This window comes from Pogona vitticeps, chromosome 2 (genome assembly GCF_051106095.1).
Source record: "Pogona vitticeps strain Pit_001003342236 chromosome 2, PviZW2.1, whole genome shotgun sequence".
NCBI lineage: Eukaryota > Metazoa > Chordata > Lepidosauria > Squamata > Agamidae > Pogona > Pogona vitticeps.
This window is the reverse complement of record NC_135784.1, coordinates 196,955,617-196,977,901: the sequence shown is the minus strand read 5'-3', so window position 1 is coordinate 196,977,901 and position 22,285 is coordinate 196,955,617. Positions and strand designations below refer to the sequence as shown.

At 43.0% G+C, this 22,285-nt stretch overlaps 1 protein-coding gene across 2 annotated transcripts in view; it reads right to left on the bottom strand.

Moving 5' to 3' along the window:
- Positions 1 to 22,285, bottom strand: part of TEX15 (testis expressed 15, meiosis and synapsis associated) — an 80,511-nt gene that overhangs the window by 12,214 nt on the left and 46,012 nt on the right. For both annotated transcript variants that reach the window (XM_078384797.1, XM_078384796.1), the window contains exon 6: positions 1,695 to 1,857. In XM_078384797.1, the coding sequence (XP_078240923.1) occupies positions 1,695 to 1,857 (163 nt within the window). The remainder of the gene's footprint in view (positions 1 to 1,694; positions 1,858 to 22,285) is intronic.

Below are 22,285 nucleotides of genomic sequence, written 5' to 3'. Positions count from 1 at the left end.
AAGGCCGTGTTTTGGCTATTGCGTAAGTGCACATGAGTGGCTAAAGAACAGCAAACACAAGGAGTCTTTAGGAGGTATGTTTTTATCACCATGACTAAAATGTCAACCAACAGTTAATCTTAAAAGAAAAACACAGTTACTAAATATTCACAATACACAGTGAGAAAAAGAAAATCAAAGTTCATTTGGACTGGAAATCACCTTACAGCTACACATAGATCTTTTCTAAAAGGTGTGGTTTCACCATGAGTACCAGTGACATATCAGGTAGATGAAAGAACTATGTATCCAACTTTATAGCAGTTATTCTGGGGAAGGTAAGGGGACAGAACAGCAAACCAGGGAGGAAAAGAAGCAAGAAAGCCAGCACAGTGTTCCATTTACAAATTAAGAAATACCAGGCTCAAAATGAAACATCGTCATTCCTTTTCTCTCTCTTATTCAGCTGCAAGACTGCTAGAAACATACACTGCTCTCCACCAATCCTTAAATTCTAAGGATTAAAGTGGGACTTCTCACTGAGTCTCGCATAGTCCCTCAGCTGCTGGTTGCATTTTCAAAGTTCAAATAGCATTAATTCTCTACTACTGACCACATAACACAATAGTTCCCAGGTGCTTCCTCACAAAAGACTTCTATTATACAATCACTCTGCCTCATTCTAAACGCAGACAGACTTGTGTAGATTTCTTCATTCTAATGGAGACCTAGACATGTTTGTCTTCCATTTGTTATTCCTCACTGTACCGTTGCCATGACCAATAATTCATTAAAGAGGTAAAGATGGATTAACTGCACAATCTAATTTGATTTTAACTGTTAGACACTATCCCTTTGGAATAACCATGGAGGAAAGAAGTACCGTATTTTTCGCTCCATAAGACGCACCTTTCCATAAGACGCACCAATTTTTTAGGAGAAGAAAACAGGAAAATATAATCTGTTTTCTTAGCTCCATAAGACGCATAGACTTTCCACACCCCTGTTTTGTGGGAAAAAAGTGAGTCTTATGGTGCAAAAAATACAGTAAATACAAGAAGATTCCACCTAATCCTGAGTATATATCTCAACCTGGACTAAGCAGTCAGAGAGAAGGGTACAGAAGGAGCAGCAGCCAGGAGCAAGCAGTCTGGAGAGAAATTCTCAAGGTACAGTCTCCTCATTAGAACCTGCCTTCTCCAGTGTTACCCTATCTTGGGGAACCCAGGTGTCCTTGAACTGCAATTCCCAAAAACCCCAGCCAACACAGCTGGTGGTGAAGGCTTCTGGGAACTGCAGTCCAACAACACTTGGGTTACCCAAGCTTAGGAACAACTGCTCTTCTCACTGACGACTCCAGACTCTGCTGTGCTTCCTATCATTCACTTAAGGTAAAACTAATGAGTGCTAGGAGAAGTGCGTATTTTCTGCTATTACATTTTCCATCCAATAGACATCCTTACACATGCATACCTAACTGATCAGATATGCAAATTAGGTCAGTATTTATTTTCCTATGATCAATCACAAAACAAAACATGCATTTTTAAGGTCACAAGAACTAAAGATAGGGAAAGCTGTTCATTGTAGACAGGAAGAGTGGCAGGACACCATGGGAGAACTGCCATATAAAATACAGCGATGAAACGAGAGTGGCAGAACCATGAGTACATTAAAATAAAAACACAAGATGTCAATTTGTAAAAGTAACTTACCAACATTATTAGGCAGCCTTTTAGGTTTACACTTCAAAGACTGTACAAGAGAGCCAGCGCCTATCTTCTGATTAATACTTTTTATTTTTATCACTGCATGTGGAAGACACTGCCTAGGTTTATCGACAGGTTTTGAAAGTTCATTGTATTCATAAAAATATACCTGCAAATGAGAAGTATCACAAGAATGTAAGTAACAGAATTTATAAAGATTTTAATGTATAAAATTATTGCTAAAAGAACTTCAGATTTGGATCATATTGTCAGAAAATGACTTCTAACATCCACTATCTCAAGAAATCTCTTACTTTCTCAATCTATCTTTATCTAGTCTAAAACATAAACTAAATATAAAATCAAATATCTGTGGAAACGTTCAAATATCTAACATGATAGCTTGGACCTCGAATTACTGTTATTATTACCACACTTTTAATAATATATTATGTTCTGTCTTGATCTTTGGAAAGACACAGATAAAAATGTGGAAAACATTTACTACAACCACACAATTGAATACAATAAAGAAATGTTTAATAAACTACAGCAGTAATGCAGTTCTCCTTTTATGGCTCACTGCAAAGCCAGTGGACTGTATAAAATGTTGTGTGACACTAGGGGCAAGAGATAGTTCTCCAAAGTTTTCTGCAACATGCACACATAAGAGCTCAACAAAATACATACTGCAGAAATATAGTAATCTGATGTAGTTTGTCAGCGTTGTTTCTATTTTATAGTAATTTTTATCTTTCTTTTGACTGTGTAGAGGTGATCTAGCACTAAACTAATGTACCAATGCATTGATATGGTGATAGTGCACTATTCTTGGCAACTGTTGGGGTGACTAGGGAGAAAGACTGTAGGGGCAAGTATCCATGCTATCCAAAACATCATACCCAGCTTAGTATGTCACCATAATACTATGCATAACCATGCCCCCTATCCTTTTGGAGAACGAAACAACTGATCATATGGGAAAAATATTGTTTGGATTGCTCCAGCTTTTAAAAAGTAAAAGCTAGGAGAGAACTAATTAATAACACAGTCGGTGGCTACATTTTTATTTTCAGTTTTAAGAATTCGTAAAGTGTTATATTAAGACAACCACATAACTCAAGTTTTATACTGCTGATATGTTCTAACAACTTATTCTGTATATCTTATATAATGTTTTTATCTTTGAATTTTTGGGTCTATTACCATATAATAATAAAACTCAAACTCAACAACTGATCATATGGGGAAAACATTACACTGGAACCTCGACTTACGAATGTCCCTACCTATGAACATTTTGACTTAAGAATTGCTCCATTCGCAAAATATTGCTTCGACTTGTGAATGGAGCTTTGACCTTGAACTGCAACTGTTCTGTTTAAAAGGTGTTCTCCTGCCCTTTTTCTAAGCTAAAAGGTACTTGGTTTTGTTTAAAACATGCTTGGGTTAAAAGGTGTTCTGTTTAGAATGTGTTCCCTCCCCCCTCCTTTCCTGCCCTTTTTTTGACCTAAGTTCATCTTAGGTCAAAAGAAGAAAAAAGAAAAAAGTTCTCCCCCTAGTGGTAGAGTAAGAATTAACTGGCTCTGCATTAGTTCCTATGGGAACTAATGCCTCTACTTGCGAATGGCACCTCTAGATAAGAACAAAAAACAGCCAGAACAGATTAAATTATTTTCAGTGCATTCCTATGCGAAATTTTGCTTCGACTTACGAACATTTCGATGTACGAACACTGTTCCAATATGGATTAATTTCGTAAGGCGAGGTTCCACTGTATTTAGATTGCTCCAGCTTTTAAAACCCCTTCATGGATTGCTGCCTTGTCATGGTGAAGGGGCTTGAGTAATTCAGAGAAACTATGGGCTATGCCGTGCAGGGACACCCAAGACGGACAGGTCATAGTGGAGAGTTCCGACTAAACGCAATCCACCTGGAGCAGGAACTGGCAAGCCACTCCAGTATCTTTGCCAAGAAAACCCCATGATCAGAAACAAAAGGCTAAAAGATATGACGCTGGAAGATGGGCCCCTCAGGTCGGAAGGCATCCAACATGCTACTGAGGAAGAGCGGAGGACAACTACAAGTAGCTCCAGAGCTAATGAAGTGGTTGTGCCAAAGCCGAAAGGACGCTCAGCTGTGGACATGCCTGGAAGTGAAAGGAAAGTCCGATGCTGCAAAGAAGAATACTGCATAAGAACCTGGAATGTAAGATCTATGAACCTTGGTAAGCTGGATGTGATCAAACAGGAGATGGCAAGAATAAACATTGACATCCTGGGCGTCAGTGAACTAAAATGGACAGGTATGGGTGAATTCAATTCAGATGATTATCATATCTACTATTGTGGACAAGAATCCCGTAGAAGGAATGGCGTAGCCCTCATAGTCAACAAAAGAGTGGGAAAAGATGTAATGGGATATAATCTCAAAAATGATAGGATGATGTCAATACGAGTCCAAGGCAGACCTTTCAACATCACAGTAATCCAAGTTTATGCACCAACTACCAATGCTGAGGAGACTGAAAGGGACCAATTCTATGAAGACTTACAACACCTTCTAGAACTGACACCAAAGAAAGATGTTCTTCTCATTCTAGGGGATTGGAATGCCAAAGTAGGGAGTCGAGAGATAAAAGGAACAACAGGGAAGTTTGGCCTTGGAGTTCAAAATGAAGCAGGGCAAAGGCTAATAGAGTTTTGTCAAGAGAACAAGCTAGTCATCACAAACACTCTTTTCCAACAACACAAGAGGTGACTCTACACATGGAAATCACCAGATGGACAATACTGTAATCAGATTGATTATATTCTCTGCAGCCAAAGATGGAGAAGCTCTATACAGTCAGCAAAAACAAGACCTGGAGCTGATTGTGGCTCTGATCATCGGCTTCTAATAGCAAAATTCAAGCTTAAACTGAAGAGAGTAGGAAAAACCACTGGGCTAGTCAGGTATAATCTAAACCAAATCCCTTATGAATACACAGCGGAAGTGAAGAACAGATTTAAGGAACTGGATCTGGTGGACAGAGTGCCTGAAGAACTTTGGATAGAGGCTCGTAACACTGTACAGGAGGCAGCAACAAAAACCATCCCAAAGAAAAGGAAATGCAAGAAAGCAAAGTGGCTGTCCAATGAGGCCTTACAAATAGCAGAGAAGAGAAGGGAAACAAAATGCAAGGGAGACAGGGAAAGTTACAGAAAATTGAAGGCAGACTTCCAAAGAATAGCAAGGAGAGACAAGAGGGCCTTCTTAAACGAACAATGCAAAGAAATAGAGAAAAAGAACAGAAAAGGAAAAACCAGAGATCTATTCAAGAAAATTGGAGATATTAAAGGAACATTTTGTGCAAAGATGAACATGATAAAGCACAAAAATGGGAGTGACCTCACAGAAGCAGAAGACATCAAGAAGAGGTGGCAAGAATACACAGAGGAACGATACCAGAAAGATCTGGATATCCCGGACAACCCAGATAGTGTGAATGCTGACCTTGAGCCAGACATCCTGGAGAGTGAAGTCAAGTGGGCCTTAGAAAGCTTGTCTAACAACAAGGCCAGTGGAGGTGATGGCATTCCAGTTGAACTATTTAAAATCTTAAAAGATGACGCTGTTAAGGTGCTACATTCAATATGCCAGCAAGTTTGGAAAACTCAACAGTGGCCAGAGGACTGGAAAAGATCAGTCTACATACCAATCCCAAAGAAGGGCAGTGTGAAAGAATGCTCCAACTACCGTACAATTGCACTCATTTCACACGCTAGCAAGGTTATGCTCAAAATCCTCCAAGGTAGGCTTCAACAGTATGTGGACTGAGAACTCCCAGAAGTGCAAGCTGGATTTCGAAGGGGCAGAGGAACTCGAGACCAAATTGCTAACATGCGCTGGATTATGGAGAAAGCCAGAGAGTTCCAGAAAAACATCTACTTCTGTTTCATTGACTATGCAAAAGCCTTTAACTGTGTGGACCACAGCAAACTATGGCAAGTCCTTAAAGAAATGGGAGTGCCTGACCACCTTATCCATCTCCTGAGAAATCTATATGTGGGACAGGAAGCAACAGTTAGAGCTGGATATGGAAACACTGATTGGTTCAAAATTGGGAAAGGAGTACAAGGCTGTATATTGTCTCCCTACTTATTTAACTTATATGCGGAATACATCATGCGAAAGGCCGGACTGGAGGAATCCCAAACTGGAATTAAGATTGCTGGAAGATATATCAACAACCTCAGATATGCAGATGATACCACTCTGATGGCAGAAAGTGAGGAGGAATTAAGGAACCTTGTAATGAGGGTGAAAGAGGAGAGCGCAAAAAATGGTCTGAAGCTCAACATCAAAAAAACTAAGATCATGGCCGCTGGTCCCATCACCTCCTGGGAAATAGAAGGGGAAGATATGGAGGTAGTGACAGATTTTACTTTCTTGGGCTCCATGATCACTACAGATGGTGACAGCAGCCCCGAAATTAAAAGACACCTTCTTCTTGGGAGGAAAGCGATGACAAACCTCGACAGCATCTTAAAAAGCAGAGACATCACCTTGCCAACAAAAGTCCAAATAGTCAAAGCTATGGTTTTTCCTGTAGTGATGTACGGAAGTGAGAGCTGGACCATAAAGGAAGCTGACCGCCAAATAATTGATGCTTTTGAATTTTGGTGCTGGAGGAGACTCTTGAGAGTCCCTTGTACTGCAAGGAGAACAAACTGATCCATTCTAAAGGAAATCAAGCCTGAGCGCTCACTGGAAGGACGGATCTTGAAGCTGAGGCTCCAATACTTTGGCCATCTCATGAGAAGAGAGGACTCCCTGGAAAAGACCCTGATGTTAGGAAAGTGTGAGGGCAAGAGGAGAAGGGGACGACAGAGGATGAGATGTTTGGACAGTGTCATCGAAGCAACCAACATGAATTTGGCCCAGCTCCAGGAGGCAGTGGAAGATAGGACGGCCTGGCGTGCTCTGGTCCATGGGGTCACAAAGAGTCGGACACGACTAAACGACTAAACAACAACAACAAGCTTTTAAAAGTAGAAGCTTCCAGTAGCAAGGAAAAAGGGCAGGGCTAGTTTGTGATTCATCTGTTCTACTTCTGCAGTTAATCCTGTCCTAGTTCCCAGTGTAGTCACAATCTTAATCTCTGGGTGCAAGCTGTAAAATTTCTAGAAAAATTGAAGTCATAGGAGAACAGGATTTATTTCTCTTCTTCCCAGGAAATAAAAAAGGTTGGAGGAAAACTGAAATATGTTTAATACCTATTTTCAAATGAAATCTAAACTTATTTTATTGCTTTAATATAATCAAATACTCAATTAATAATTTGGTTGTTAGGGTTCTGCTTGACATTATTTATGACATTTAAGATATTAAGAACTCTTGATTTTATACAAGCCAAACTGTGTATGTATATTGTACCAGAAATCAGAAATAACACATTAACTTGCACATTATCAAGGTGGCTTGACAATACTTTGGGGTTTATGGCCACCATGGTTGTAATTCACTACAAGTACTATGTAACAAGAATGTTGCTATGTTACTCATTCCAGTATGTGGACAGGGCACGGCTTGCTCCTGTGGAAGATGGCAGAATAAGAGATTTGCTCCTCTCTAAGCCTGCTTATAACTGTTACATTTAATAGTCTAACTATTAACTATGAAACTCAGTAAATAGATAAGTAACATTTCCAAATGAATACATAAATGGGGATTTCAAAGAAGATGGCACAAGAAAAGAAAGGTTACTTACCTGTAACCATGGTTCTTCGAGTGGACCTCTGTGAATACACACATATGGGTTTAGTCTGCGCCTGCGCTGACATTCTCGGAGCATTCCAGAGCTAAAAGTAACAATTTTATGGTATGATCCCCCATGAGGCACAAGCTCCTCCCACCCAAGATTCCCCTCAGTTCCTGCAATTTGTCCGCCGGGCACGAGAGTTAGACAACAATAAGATACCCGTGACGGACAGAGGGGAGGATGGGCGGGTAGTGTGAATTCACAGAGGTCCACTGGAAGAACCATGGTTACAGGTAAGTAACCTTTCTTTCTTCTTCGTGGCCTCTGTGAATACACACATATGGGTGACTGGCAAGCTTACTTATTGGCAGGTGGGACGTCACGGTAGGAAGGATGCCAACACATTTCTGCCAAATCCAGTGTTACTGCGTGCACCTACATGTAGCCAGTAGTGCCCCACAAAGGTAGATGGCATGGATCATATTGCTGCACGGTAATGTCAAGAATCTCGATTCTACTCTGGATGCAGCCAAGGTAGACAGCACTCCATGGAGCGAGGCTAAAGCTGATTAGACGGTGACTCGTCTGACCACTGGTAAGCCATAGATACAGTGTGGACCATCGATCTAGAGATGGATAGGATGAAACTGGACTTTCGAAATTAAAAGAATGAAAGCATAAAAAGAGCCTGTCATCTGTTTAGAAGCTCTGGCAGTGTCCAGACAAAATGCTGGTGAGCGTCTTACATAATTATTGTGGAGCATGTGCTCTAGAGGAGATGATGGTGATCTGAAAAATGATGGTAAGATGAAGCACAGATAAACATGAAAACTAGTCGAATAGGTCAAAAAATGAGACATTAAGGTAGGAAGTCACTTTATCAGGAAAATTGAATAAAAGGTGGATCGAATCACAATCCAGCTATTTCCCATGTTCCCTTGGCAGATAGGACAGCCACTAGGAAGGCTGTTCAAAGTAAGTAATTTCGCATTTGAAGAGAAAATGGGCTCGAATGGCGGGCACATGAGTGAATTTAGAATGATCTATAGACCATTGAGGAACAATGAGTTTACATGGAGGACAGGTGGTACTGAGTCCTGTGAAAAGATGTTTGACCCTAGAATGAGACAAAAGTCCTACGTACCAGAATCATCTGGTTAATGGGCAGCAGTAGCAGATATACAACATTTTAAAGCATAAATGGAAAGCCAAGTAGGCAACAGTTTCAAAGAAAGTTGGCAAGGTAGTTCTTTGTTTCATTATATTTAATAAAGATTTCATTTATTTACAAATCGACATTGAGTTTATGGTTTTCGAGCTCGATCGAGCACTGATGCCAAAGTGGGAGTATTTTCCAGGTTGGCAAGTTCATGGCCAATAGATGCGGATGGTAGACCATCCTTCCCTCCAAAGATAGGAGGTAAGTCACCAGAGGGAACTCACATGTGCCTGTCTATATCGATCTGAGACAGGCGAACTAGAACTACCTTGGTCATCAAAGAGGTATTTGGATCATGTTTGATTAGGAATTATGGTGATGAAAAATCCATAGAATAAAAGGTATCGGAGGGAAGAGTTATGGCAGATTCCCTGTCCACTGCCATATGAAAATGTCCCCGACAGTGTTTCCATCCGCACCTGCACAGGAGCAATAAAACCTGTAGTTGGCGTACGGACCCCAGTGAATAAATCGAAGGTCAGTACTTCCCAACGGTGACAGAACCGAACTTGCAGTTACTTGGATTAGGGATCCTCTACTTGGTCAAACAGCAAAAGATACCACTATTGGAGTGGTTCGAGGCTGAGTCTGTATTGCTTTAGCACTGAAGCCGTGGAGATCATTAATCTGGGGAGATGTTTGCTAGTATTTTTTTTTTTAAAAAAGAAAGATATACGCCATAGTACCAGTACAGGTAGATGTCCATATTTTGCAGGGGAAGGTTATTATCAAACTGATGCCCTGTACCATCTGAAAGACCGTGCAGATGTTGAAAAATCAAATGGTAGTGAAACCTTAGGAATTACTGATTAGATAATAGTGTTGAGGGTGGAATCTGAAACCTACGGTAGAATACACATGAAAAGATTTCTGAGACCAAGGACGGGACGGATGCCTCTGTCCTTTCTATGTATATAATAGCACAGAAGTAGAAGCCATTGCATAAGCCAGATGTAGGAACTTGGAATATGGCATGTTTGTTCAGGAGGCAGAGGTCTCTTCCTGGAGGATATAGACAAAAGAGTAAGTCTAACGTTACTCAAAGAGGAACAAAGACAATTATATAATGTAACCTTGAGAGATGTGGTGACATTTTTTATGAACCGAAATGTCTGGGAGGCTGAAACTCCAGATATAGTTGAATGGACTATGGGTAGAACCGAAAGAAGGACGAAAGGGCTGTTGGCCCGTATATAATTTAGCTGTTTTCCTATTCTGTGTAAAAAATTTTTCTAGTGTCACCAGTCTAAGACTGAAGAGACTGGTACCATGTAATGCAAGACATTCAATTCTGTCCTTTGCCTTCTTGATGAGCCAGTGGATCCTGACTAGGCGAGCCTTCTATAGATACTAAGGATGCGACAGCAGCTGAAGCTCTTTGCGTGTCTAGCAGCAATCCTGTGTTGCTTTGCTAGAGTCATGGTCTCAGAGTGAGAATTTCTAAGCTGTTTTAATGGATTCCAAGTGAGGTAGAATCTTAGACCATAATTGCTCTAGGTAGGCGCCTATCGTGATTGATAGTTGGCCACATGGAGCAGAAGTGATTGAAGTGTAAGTGCTCAGCTAAGTGATGGCCGGGTCTGGAAAAGGCGGTTCCTACATTCCCAATCGACGGGATGCGGTGAACCGAGAAGTGACCTGTGCAAATGAAAAGAAGCGCACTGAAGGTGACAGAGGATGATAATGGATCACATCATACTGGATGGAGATTTGTTCAAGGAGTGAGATCCGAGCTTATGCCCAGAATTGGCAGATAGTCAATTCGAAGCCGGGACCGGTCGTGCTTGATCATAATGGGCCTCGACACAAGATGGATTGGAATTTGGAAAGCATCTTTTCCTGCCGAAGTGTAGATATGGTAGAGAAAAAACAAGAACAAAAATCTTCTCCATGTTGAGGTCGATCCTAATGGATTCAACATAAATCAAAGATCGTGGCAAAGCTGGTAGCTATAATAGAAATGAGTCAAACAGATTGATTAGTCAACAACAGAGAAGTAAAAAGACCGCTCAGTTTTGCAGTCCTATCTGCAGTTGTGCCGGTCAAGGCACTGCCTCCCACATGTCTAGGGGCAGCGGCTGGTAACTTTGGGGTTGAGGCTTTTAATGTTCCCGGAATGCTGTAGGTGGATGGGAACATCTTCAGGCTCTTGCAGATGTTACAGCGCAATGACTGTGTAGCCTTCTAGAGCCTGAGTAGGTTATAAAGAATAACAACTTTTTTTTTTCTGGCTAAAAAGCCATACACCAACAAATGGCAGGTCCTAACCTGTCAGTTGCTTAGACACTGGTTTTCAGGCATATTGAGCAGCAGTGCACTCGTGATGCACCTGCAACAGTGCCTCCTAGTGATGTGGGAGGCCTGAATTGTAAGGGTGCACAGGAGCTACCCACAGGGTTGGCACCACCAAACTCCATAAGTGGTGATAATCCCTCATGGCAGAGGAGTAAATGGCTACATGGCACCCCAAAACAAGTAACAACGCCAATTAAAGAACTCCTCATCTGTTAACAGTAAAAGAGTGCGATCATCTGCGACAACAAAGAGGGGTATAGGAAGATTGGTTGGAAACTCTTCCACCCCCCCTGTGACTCATGTAAGTCCCAATCCTGAATAAGGAAAACCCTCCTGATGAACAGGGGAGAAGACTGACCTAGCACGAGCCTGACCAAGCACAGGCTCAACAGTCATAGAACGGAGAAGGCCGAATGGATTAACAGCAGGTTCGGTCAAAGCTGCGAACATTGTGCTACCGAGTTCGAGGGAGCACTACACCTGTGAAGCCTAAGTGGAGGCATAAAGCACTCCATAGCCCATGGGTCAGAACGATGCCAGGTAGAGCGGGATGGTGATGGTGGCCAAGAGCTCATAGCTCCTATCCCAAACAAAAGGGACTGGTCCTACGCAACCTTGTCAGCGTGACAGGACCTACCTGAGGAAAATTCTCCAGACTTACCTGACAGCGGCAGGGTTCTCGGGTGGACCCTTGTGAGTCCTTTCCCTATGAGCCTATGCAGGCACTGGCACCTGAGACAGGGCCGCAGGCTACTTTGTGAGCCAGCCCATTGATAAAGAGGGCTGTTTTGTGCGAAATTAACAGCCACCTGCAGGTGCTACCCCAGGCAGGAATATCACCGACTAGCAGGGCTAGTGGTGGGAGTTGCAGCCCCCGCTTCCAGAGGCAAACTAGGGCTGTCAAATGCTGCCAGATAGCTTTCGCCTCGGCACTTGGTTTTGGAAATAGCAGCCACGTGAACAAGGCCTCTGATAAATCAGGCCCAATAAACCAAACACCCAAGGGCTTTACCCCAGACAGGCAAAGCACTGAAATGCAGGGCTAGCAGCAGGAGCTGAAGGGGCCCATTGTATCCCCAAAGGGAAACCCAGGCCTTACCTTATGTCTCAGGCACATCTGCAGCCTTGGCGTGCAGTTCCCTCCAGAAGTCGCAGCTACATGAGCAGGCGCACGAAGAAGGGTTGGTGTGCAGCACTCACACAAAGAGGCGCTTCCCATGCCAGGAGGAATCACTGACAGTCAGGGAAGGTGACCGGGGCAACAGGAGGCCCTTCTTCTCTAAGGGACAGGGCGACAGAGCCCTAACTCCTGCGGGGTCAAATCAGTTGTATGAACAAGCCCCTTGAAACAATCATCCATCGATGATTCACCAGTCTCTCTCATGGTTGCTCAGAGAGAGGGTGTGGTGAGACATGCCTCCTTTTCACTCTCCTCTCCTCATGAGATAGAGAGACTTAAGCTCCAACTCAGGAACATCAAATGCCCGCCCTCATGTAGGGCTAAAAGGGCCATGGCCGGACTGGACGGTAGCGCAGTAACTGAATGGCCAGTTGGAGCAGAGGCTATCAGGCGATCCGAAGTCTGTGCAGGTAGAGCTGGCACGTCGTCTCCTCAGAGGCAAATTTGCTAGCCTCTGGCGAGGATTCCTCTGTTGATGTAGACTTAGATTTTAAGGACTCCTTGGTATTGTCGGGTTCCCTACTGCGGCCTGCACCTATCTGGGTAAGATGTAGCTTACTCAGGCAGAAAATCATTAATGTGCCTGAGAGTCAAAATGAGTAGGCCGAAAAAGGCGGGAAAGGAGAAAGAAGCAAACAGTTGAAGTGTGTGTGGGGGGGAGGGGGGTAAGCCAAGTAGCTGGCAAGCAAAAAAGAAAACAACTCACGGGGATCATAGATTAGATAATTGAGAAGGGAAAGAATCCAATTTAGAGGGAATTGATCAATAAGCTAAGGGGAAAAACCCCTGTGGAAATAGCTCTATGCTCTGTAGAACTTTACAGCACGGCGGAAAAAAGGAACTGAGGGGAATCTTGGGTGGGAGGAGCTTGTGCCTCATGGGGGATCATACCATAAAATTGTTACTTTTAGCTCTGGAATGCTCCGAGAATGTCAGCGCAGGCGCAGACTAAACCCATATGTGTGTATTCACAGAGGCCACGAAGAAGAACTACCTTTTCAGAAGCAGAAAACTGAAGTGATTTGGCAAAGTCCTCAGAGAACACCGCAAGTGAAATGGCAACAGGTAAAATGAAACAGATGGGACAAAAAAACCCACCCCAAATTAGTTAGCAAGCTCAATGAAGTTGAGAAAGCTTTTAAAACAATTAAGAAAATACTTGCAAACAGATCTGATAACTGCATTAGCACCAGTGAAAGAAGCACTAGCAGAAATGAAGGCAAACATTAAAGTACAGAAGACTGCTAATTATGCTTTGAACTAGCCCCGCATTAGCAAACTAAAACTGAAATATGGAAAACAAATAAAGAATATTGAGAGATAAAACTGAGGATAAAAAATTGTAATCACCATCAAAACTTGTGTATAAGAAATTTTAAAGAGGGTGAAAGAAGGGAAGACTTGAGAGATATAGCACTAGAAAGGGTTCAAAACCTTTGACCGGATTTGAAGAGTGGATCCTAAGCAAGAAACATAGCAACAAGATATTGTTGTAAGGTTCATTTGTTGTACAGTGGAATTAGCACTGCATTAAACATAAAGGAGTTATATGAAGAAGACAAGATTGAAATCTTCCAGGACTTGGCTGTTGAAATGGTTAAGAGGTGAGGAAAGCAGAAAGAAAAAAAGATTTGTTGAAATGTATGACTGCTTCAATACTCCCCAAGCCAGTCTCTCCAAAAGATATCGTTGTAATCCGTCTAAACTCCAGTCCTGATTTTCCTAGCTCCTCAGTCTATTCGATTACGTTCATCTCCCTGATGATTCACTGTCCGTTACTCCCAAAGATTTATTCCTCCTTCTAAAACCGAACAAGCTTCTATTATCAGAGTCCCATTCGACTCCAGTCCTGGTTCCCCTAGCTCTTCAATCTAGGGGGAAATCGAACTTCTAACCTCTAGCTCCACAGCCATAGACCTACACCACAGAGCTATATTCTTGGACTAAAACTCCAGAAACCTTCACCACTAGCTATGCTACCCAGGATTTTTGGGAGTTTTAATCCAAGAACAACTGGGAACACCTGTATAAAATATTATTTTAATTAAAAAATATTAATCTCAGTAATTTATAAAAACACTGTTAATAAGGAGTATGGTAATTATATGAGAGTTAAGACAGTTTGGGAAACAATCTTAAATATTAATGTATCAGAAGAATCATGAGCAAAAATATGGACTATTCAAACTTAAAAATCAGTATCAGCCAATATTGTATCATAAACAGTTCCTAGATGGCATGTGTGCCCTAAAGACATCATAAAATTAATGAGATACTGTAACGGAGTTCTTCTGAGCCCGGGGGAGCCATCGTCGTAAAGGCGGGAAAGAGACAAGGAGGCTCTTCATCGGTTTCAACATCAACGAGTTTATTAGTTACACAACTTATTTCCACAGGATCAAACGGGTCCTGTAAATAACTGTCATTTAACAAATGATAATGTTTGGGTTTAGTACCCCACATTCCAGTCGCCTGACCTAAAAGGGTGCCGGCCCAAACTTCTCTCGATCCGTCATGGGACGGAGGGGGGCACTCCTCACTGCACACACCGTGCCGCAACATGGATGCCTTACCCAGTCTCCCTCAGGAGGTTTCTTCTGGAATTCAGGACCGGGCCGAATCACCCTCCGTCCCCCACCTGGTAGATTACGGGGATATACCGACACAGTCCATTCCAGCGATTCTATCAACTTCCCCCGCACCCCCGATGCAATGGGATCTGGAAGCAAACCTCCTCTGGTCGCTAGGTTAGGGAAACCTTCTGCGAGCTGTGGTGAGGCTCCGATCCCGAGCATGGGCTCTGTCTGGACCTCCCGGTCTCTGGTCCTCTCTGGGTTGACATCCGTCCAAAGGTTGAAAACGCGCGAGCTATCTGTCCCTTTTATCTCCTCCCACAAGATGAGATCTAACTCCTCCCCCTCTTCATCCACCAGGCACACCTCCTCCGGTTTTGTCGCGATCAGCTCCGCCTGCTCTACAGTATATCCACCAATATTCCCTCTCTACACCCACTTTCCTCTGTCGCTTCTCTGGTCGCTGAGGACGGCGCACTCTCAGCTCTTCCTTCACAGATACCAGACATACATTGGAGACTGTGGTTTCAAGATACAGTGAGATCCGAGCTTATGCCCAGAATTGGCAGATAGTCAATTCGAAGCCGGGACCGGTCGTGCTTGATCATAATGGGCCTCGACACAAGATGGATTGGACCCCACTTAATGATTACCCCGTATAACGACGAATCCACTTCACAACGATGTTTTTGCAATTGCAGTTGCGATTGCAAAACAATGTTTTAATGGGCTTTTTTCGCTTCCCGACGATCAGTTCCCTGCTTCAGGAACCGATTCTTCGCATTACGAGGATCAAAACAGCTGATCATCGGGTTTTCAAAATGGCCACCGGCTGCTCAAAATGGCTCCCCGCTGTGTTTTTGGACGGATTCCTCGCTTTACAGGGACAGAAAATGGCCGCCCCTATGGAGGATCTTCTCTGAACGGTGAGTTATTCAGCCCATTGGAACGCATTGAATGGTTTTCAGTGCATTTCAATGGGCTTTTTTATTTCGCTTTACATTTTCGCTCTACAGCAATTTTGCTGGAACGAATTAATGTCGTCAAGCGAGGCACCACTGTATCATTGCAATATTTGTGGAAGTCTTATCCAAATGTCAAATCATTCTGGCATAATAGACTGGTTCAGCGAGTTAAGGCAACAAGAGATAGCTCTTAATGTAAACTTTACTATTGTTCTCATTTAGTAAAGAGATTGAAAAGTTAGTTGATAAAGAGTTGGTGGCAATTCTTGTAGGGCTAAGAGAACTGAAATTGCTTGAACATGGGCTTTTTTTGCTTCCCGACCATTGGTTCCCTGCTTCGGGAATGGATTCTTCGCATTACGACGATTCGATTTACGAACGGCTCCGTTGGCAAAAATTGGCATCGACTTGTGAATGGAGCCTCGACCTACAAACAAGGTCGAGGTTCCGTTCGCAAGTCAATGGCATTTTTTATGAACGGAGCCATTCGTTGCCTTTGGAGGTCTCAAAGGGCTTTCTGCCCAACAGGGGAGGAAGCCCTTTGAGAGCTCCGAAGGCAAAAAGGCAGGGAGAAAGGGCTGGAAATTTGAATTTCCTGCTCTTTCTCCCTGCCTTTTTGCCTTCGGAGCTCTCAAAGGGCTTTCCCTCCAACATTGGAGGAAGCCCTTTGAGAGCTCCGAAGGTGCTGATCGCCTTTCTCCCCCCCCCCCCGCAGCTTCTCTGCTGCCACAAAAGCCATTGGGAGCAGCCCTTTGGGAGAAGCTGTGGGGAGGGAGAGAAAGGCGATCCAGCCTTTCTCCCCCCTCCCCCAATGCTCAGGAGCAGCCCCGGTAGCAGCGGCAGAGGTCCAGGCTGGCAGCGGCGGCGGAGAAAGGCAGCCGGGAAGCTAGGGAACTGAGTGAGTCTTGCTTGCCAGAAAACCTTTTTTAACTTTTTTCTTTCACAGGGTGGGTTTGGGCTGGCAGGGTTGTTTTTTGCAGGCCCAGGGGCTTGCAGTGTTTGGTGCTTTTTATTTTATTTTTGTATTTTTTTATTCGGCCGGAACGGATTAACAGGGTTTCAATGCATTCCTATGGGAAATGGGAAACCAACTTACAAACTTTTCAATTTACTAACGCTGTTCTGGAATGGATTAAGTTCTTAAGTCGAGGGTTGACTGTATTAGATCTGTAGAATCAGCAAAGCCTACAAAATATATTCCATATCACTCTCTGGAGTTTAAAACTATCAAGCAATTTAGTAGTACCTGAGGAAGTCCCATAACAAAGGCCTTCCCACATAGGTTAGAAAAGTCTCTGGCATTCAGAGGTATATTGCTTCTGAATGTGGAAGATTCCACTTAAGAGTGCTTCTTGAAATTCTTCCAGCCTACTTGGCACTCAGCCCAACACAGATAATAATGTTATTAATGTTTATCCTTTTTAATATACTCAAGCAAGTATCCGGTGGTAGATTGTGTTCTATGACAATTCCATTTGTCTTAAATTAATACTCATAAGAGTGTGTGTCCTTAGAATTTCAGCCAACCTGGCATTTGCTTTGAACCACAAATCCTATCTAATATCCAGCTGATTGTAAGTGGAGGCTGTTATTCAAGACATCTGTGAAAACAAGTGCAAAGCAAAGATTTGCTTTTTGATGAGCTTTTAATGAGTATTTTGGGAAATTAATGAGAACTGGCCAGCTGAAGGAAGTGGTAAATATTTTCATACATTTTTCAGTGGCTGCCGCAGTAACAAGGAACAGGATCATTTAGTAATGGAGAATGGAAATGCCTTACTTTTCTAGATGGGTTAAGGGTTACTGAAACAACTTCTTGCTGGCCCAAATTAGCAAATAAAAAACAAGTTACTTTTAAAAGGTGATGATCCCAGCTCTGTACTGTACTGAAGGGACAATTACTGCTGCACCATCCCCACTGAATTCTACAAGCAACAAAACCCTTGTCATGAGTTCAGAAGAAGAATATCTGGAATCTGAGGGGTTAATTACAGCTGAGAAAAATGCTGGGCAATTAGAAGCACAGACAGCTGAATCACCACCAGATTCTCCTCCCCCAATAGCCAGAGTGAGGGCTAAGCTTCGGTAAAGACTCATGACACAAAGGTCAGAGGATCCCATGAATGCTTCTCACAAGAACATCAGGTCAGCCAGTCCTGAGTTTTAACAGGATGGAAGGCTTCTAGGAGTTTGATAACTGTTTTGCTATATAATTTGCACCTAGAAGGCTTGGAAGCTTGTGGAAGCAACACGTCAACACTCTGGCTTGCATCCACGCTCCTGCTTTTCTTGGACCTTGTTCTCTGGACCCTTGGCTTTGGACTCTGATTACGGTTTGTGCTTTGGCTTTGGCATTTTGGTATCTGCTTTGCATTTTGGTATCTGCTTTGCATTTTCTTCTGATACTGGACTGGCTTATTGGACTTTTGCGTGTTGAAAACCCGTGGGAGCATAACAACCCTCCTGTATGCTCCTCTCCTTAAGATGGCAGCGTCCATTAGGTACATAAATGCTTCTTTTACCTGAGTTTTGTGTGTATATGTGTGTGTGTGTGTGTGTGTGTGTGTGTGTGTGTGTGTGTGTGTGTGTGTGTGTGTGTGTATGCGCACAGGAATTGTAATTCTCCAATTCTGCTATTGTTCATATAAATCTTCATACTATGCATTTTGACTGAGTTGAACAAAAACTCCCTGGCCTTGAAAGGCCAGAGTTACCCACAGTTATCGGAAAAAACAACTCAGGACCGAATGTCCATCTCCGGGATGACCCTAAAGGCCTGGGCAGATCCATATGACCGAAGTGAAGACACAGAGGGACCTGACCTAACATTCTCCAATCTAGAGCTAATAACCATAGATGAATGGTGGGGAAACACTCCAGAAGAATACTATCCCCAGCATCCACTTGCTGGGACAGAATGCAAGGAAAATATACAGATAAAAAAACCCCAAAGGGCAACCTCAGACAGTGAAGAGTCCACCCTGGTTGAAACCCCACCACCCAAGCCCATGAACCATATCACCATCTACAACTGGCCACTAAGAAAATCAAATGGCACCTGGGCCTCCAATTCAGAAGTATTGCAGACAATAACAGAAATTCTGGGCAAGGATTGGGATGCTCAAACGAACACAAAATGTTACTATATCTATCCCAGCAAGCCCGGGCAACTAAGAGGCACGGTGCACATGATCTTCGCCAATAGTAAACAGGCCCATCATTTTTGGAGTCTGTTACACAAGTTTGAAATATTAGCTGTATCATTCAAATGGGGAATACATACGACTTACTCAAATATCAACCTTAGACTGATCACAGAATTGGACACCTACAAACTAGCAAATACATCCAGAGAAATTCAGGTTCCAGAACAAAGAGATGGCCCCTCAGCCGCTTTCCATAAGGAAGATAACAGCCGAAAATCCCAGCTATGACCTGTATAAATACAGGGCTGAAGCTTCCATCATTTACAACAGATCACCTTCCAAAACCAAATCAGACGGCAGAGGAAAGGAAACACATACCAATTTTGCAACCTTTCCAAACAATATCCCAATTAACAAGCCCCGTGATCTTACAAGCAAAATAAAAAACCAAAGTATTGAGGTGGAAATGCTCTCAAGGCCAAAGCATCCTTCAAAAGGTATTATATCCCCCAGAAATGACAGAATACACCATCCATACAAAGAGAAGCTACATCCAGCCTGCTCAATTAGAACTATTTCCGACTCCACCTCCGAGTGGCATATGGGCAATAGATATGCACCTTTAGTAGCTTATCCGCAGAATTGACTATTGGAAGGCAAAAAACAAAAACATTTGAGGAAGCCTTCACCCTGGAATATTGCATGGGGGAAAAACAAACAAAAAGTCCAACTTCACAAAGATGGTAGTAGGCATCCTTCAGTCTCGAAAGACTATGGTAGCGTGCTCTGTATGGAGGACTTGGAACAGCGTCTAGTGTGGCTGAGGAGGCCAATTCGAGAGTTACAATCTCTTCCACACTGAAGACAAATCCAATCTGTCCCGTCCAGCTCCCTGGTTTTGCTTCCTTTGTGACTTCCTCTTTGCCTCAGCCTGCTGGACAAGGGTCTCTTCAAATTGGGAGAGGCCGTGATGTACTGCCTGCCTCCAGGCTGAACGATCAGATGTCAGAGTTTCCCATCTGTTGAGGTCTATTCCTAAGGCCTTCAGATCCCGCTTGCAGATATCCTTGTATCGCAGCTGTGGTCTCTCTCTGGGGAGATTTCCCTGCACTAATTCTCCATATAGGAGATCCTTTGGAATCCGACCATCAGCCATTCTCACAACGTGCCCAAGCCAGCGTAGACGTCACTGTTTCAGTAATGTATGCATGCTGAAAATTCCAGCTCGTTCTAGGACTACTCTATTTGGAACTCTGTCCTGCCAGGTGATACCAAAAATCCGTCGTAGGCAACGCATATGGAAGGTGCTCAGCTTCCTCTCCTGCCGGGCACAAAGGGTCCAGGACTCGCTGCAGTACAGGAGTGTGCTCAGGACACAGGCTCTATAGACCTGGATCTTGGTATGTGTTGTCAGTTTCTTATTGAGCCATACTCTCTTTGTGAGTCTAGAGAACATGGTGGCTGCTTTCCCAATGCGTTTATCCAGCTCGACATCTAGAGAGAGGGTGTCAGAGATGGTTGAGCCAAGGTACACAAAGTCATGAACAACCTCCAATTCTTGTGTGGAGATGGTAATAGAGGGAGGTGAGTCCACGCCCTGGCCCATGACTTGTGTTTGTGATGAGATGGGTTTTTGAGTTAAAATCTTTTAAGGCATATGGGTTTTGTAATTAAGAAATGAGCCAGAGAGGTTCCATCTTGTTTCTTTGTATAAAGTATCTTTGCTATGCTGACAAGTTGCTTTCTAGGCGAGCAGAGAGAATGTTATTCTGAAAGCCTGAGAAAGGACTCGGTGTGATTAGATAGATGGGAATTGTTGTGACTCTTGGATAAACCACAGAAAACCCAAATAACATCTGGTGCGTATGGGAAGGAAGTCATGTGATGTAACAGGACTGTTTGCCTAGTAACGAACTCTGATTGGATGACATCGTGGGAAGGTGCGATGAGCCCTTGCCAGTTACTCTTGAAAAAGGAACTTTTTGCCTATGGACATTGTCTTTCCAAGACCGACCTTTCAGTGATTCGTGACCTACACTTCAGCCATTTGGGACTTACCCTAATGTCTTTAGAGACAGACTGGTGGCCTACCTACATGGACTGGTTCCTATGCTTTGCTGGATTACTTTTGGACTTATGGGATTTTTCCTAAGGACTGTGCATGGACTATTTTCTATGGACTGTTCTATGGAATATTCTTTATGGACTTCTTTTCTTGGAATACTCCATATGGACTATGCTCTTGTAATTTTGTAAGGACTATGGTATATTTACTGGATTTTTCTTTTCTAAGGACTATGGGACATATAATGGATTTTTACTTTTGTTTAGGGGTTTTTATTCTATAGTATCACTGAGGACTATAGCCTTTTTATAACCAACTTGGATTATTTTGTTTTTACTAATGATTTCCTAGACTGGAACTGTTTTTATTCTTTTTAATGGCTTTTTGTGTTTGTAAGGTTTTTGAACTCTTTTATATTTTTCATGTTTTCTTTGCCTCACTACATCTGTGTAACTAAACAGCACAATGCTAATTTATTTGTTTTGGTTTAATTTGGCTTTGATACTTAGTAACATGCTTTTTCTTTAATAAAATAAAGATTATAAAACTCAATTGGTTTTCTGAACAGTACACTTGTCATAGGGTCATCTGAGAGTGCTGCCTCGGCCTAGCTTACTTAGAGTCCTGTCAGTGGTGCAAGTTAAGTCTAAGGACTAAAAAGCCCACTTGACCTTTTCATATTAATATCTGAGAGTACCAGGGTGTTCTTATGTGGGCAGACCTGCGAGAAGGAGTGTTGTAGCATGGCTAGCTGAATTGGACTCTTTCAGCCCATTTTAGCATGTGCAAACTCCTGATTGCTCTCTGTCCAAGCTTACACGTGTGTTTTCGAACCCGTGTTTGCGACAGTGTTTTCTTCAGGCTGATTGTTAGTCCAAAGTCTTGGCAGGCCTTGCTGAAACGATTCATGAGTTGTTGGAGGTCTTCAGCAGAGTGGGCAACAATGGCTGCATCGTCTGCAAAGAGGAAGTCCCGCATGCATTTCAGTTGGACTTTGGTCTTCGCTCTCAATCTAGAGAGATTAAAGAGCTTTCCATCTGATCTAGTCCGGAGATAGACACCTTCTGTTGCAGTTCCAAAGGCATGCTTCAGCATGACAGCAAAAAAGATCCCAAAAAGTGTTGGTGCGAGGACACAGCCCTGTTTCACTCCGCTTCGGATGTCAAAGGGATCTGATGTTGAGCCGTCAAAAACTGCAGTGCCTTTCATTCCATCGTGGAAGGACCTGATGATGTTAAGGAGACGAGGTGGACATCCAATCTTGGGAAGTATTTTGAAAAGGCCATCCCTGCTAACCAAGTCAAATGCTTTTGTAAGGTCTATGAAGGCCACTAAGAGTGGCTGTTGTTGTTCCCTACATTTCTCCTGCAACTGTCGGAGGGAGAATACCATGTCAGTGGTGGATCTATTT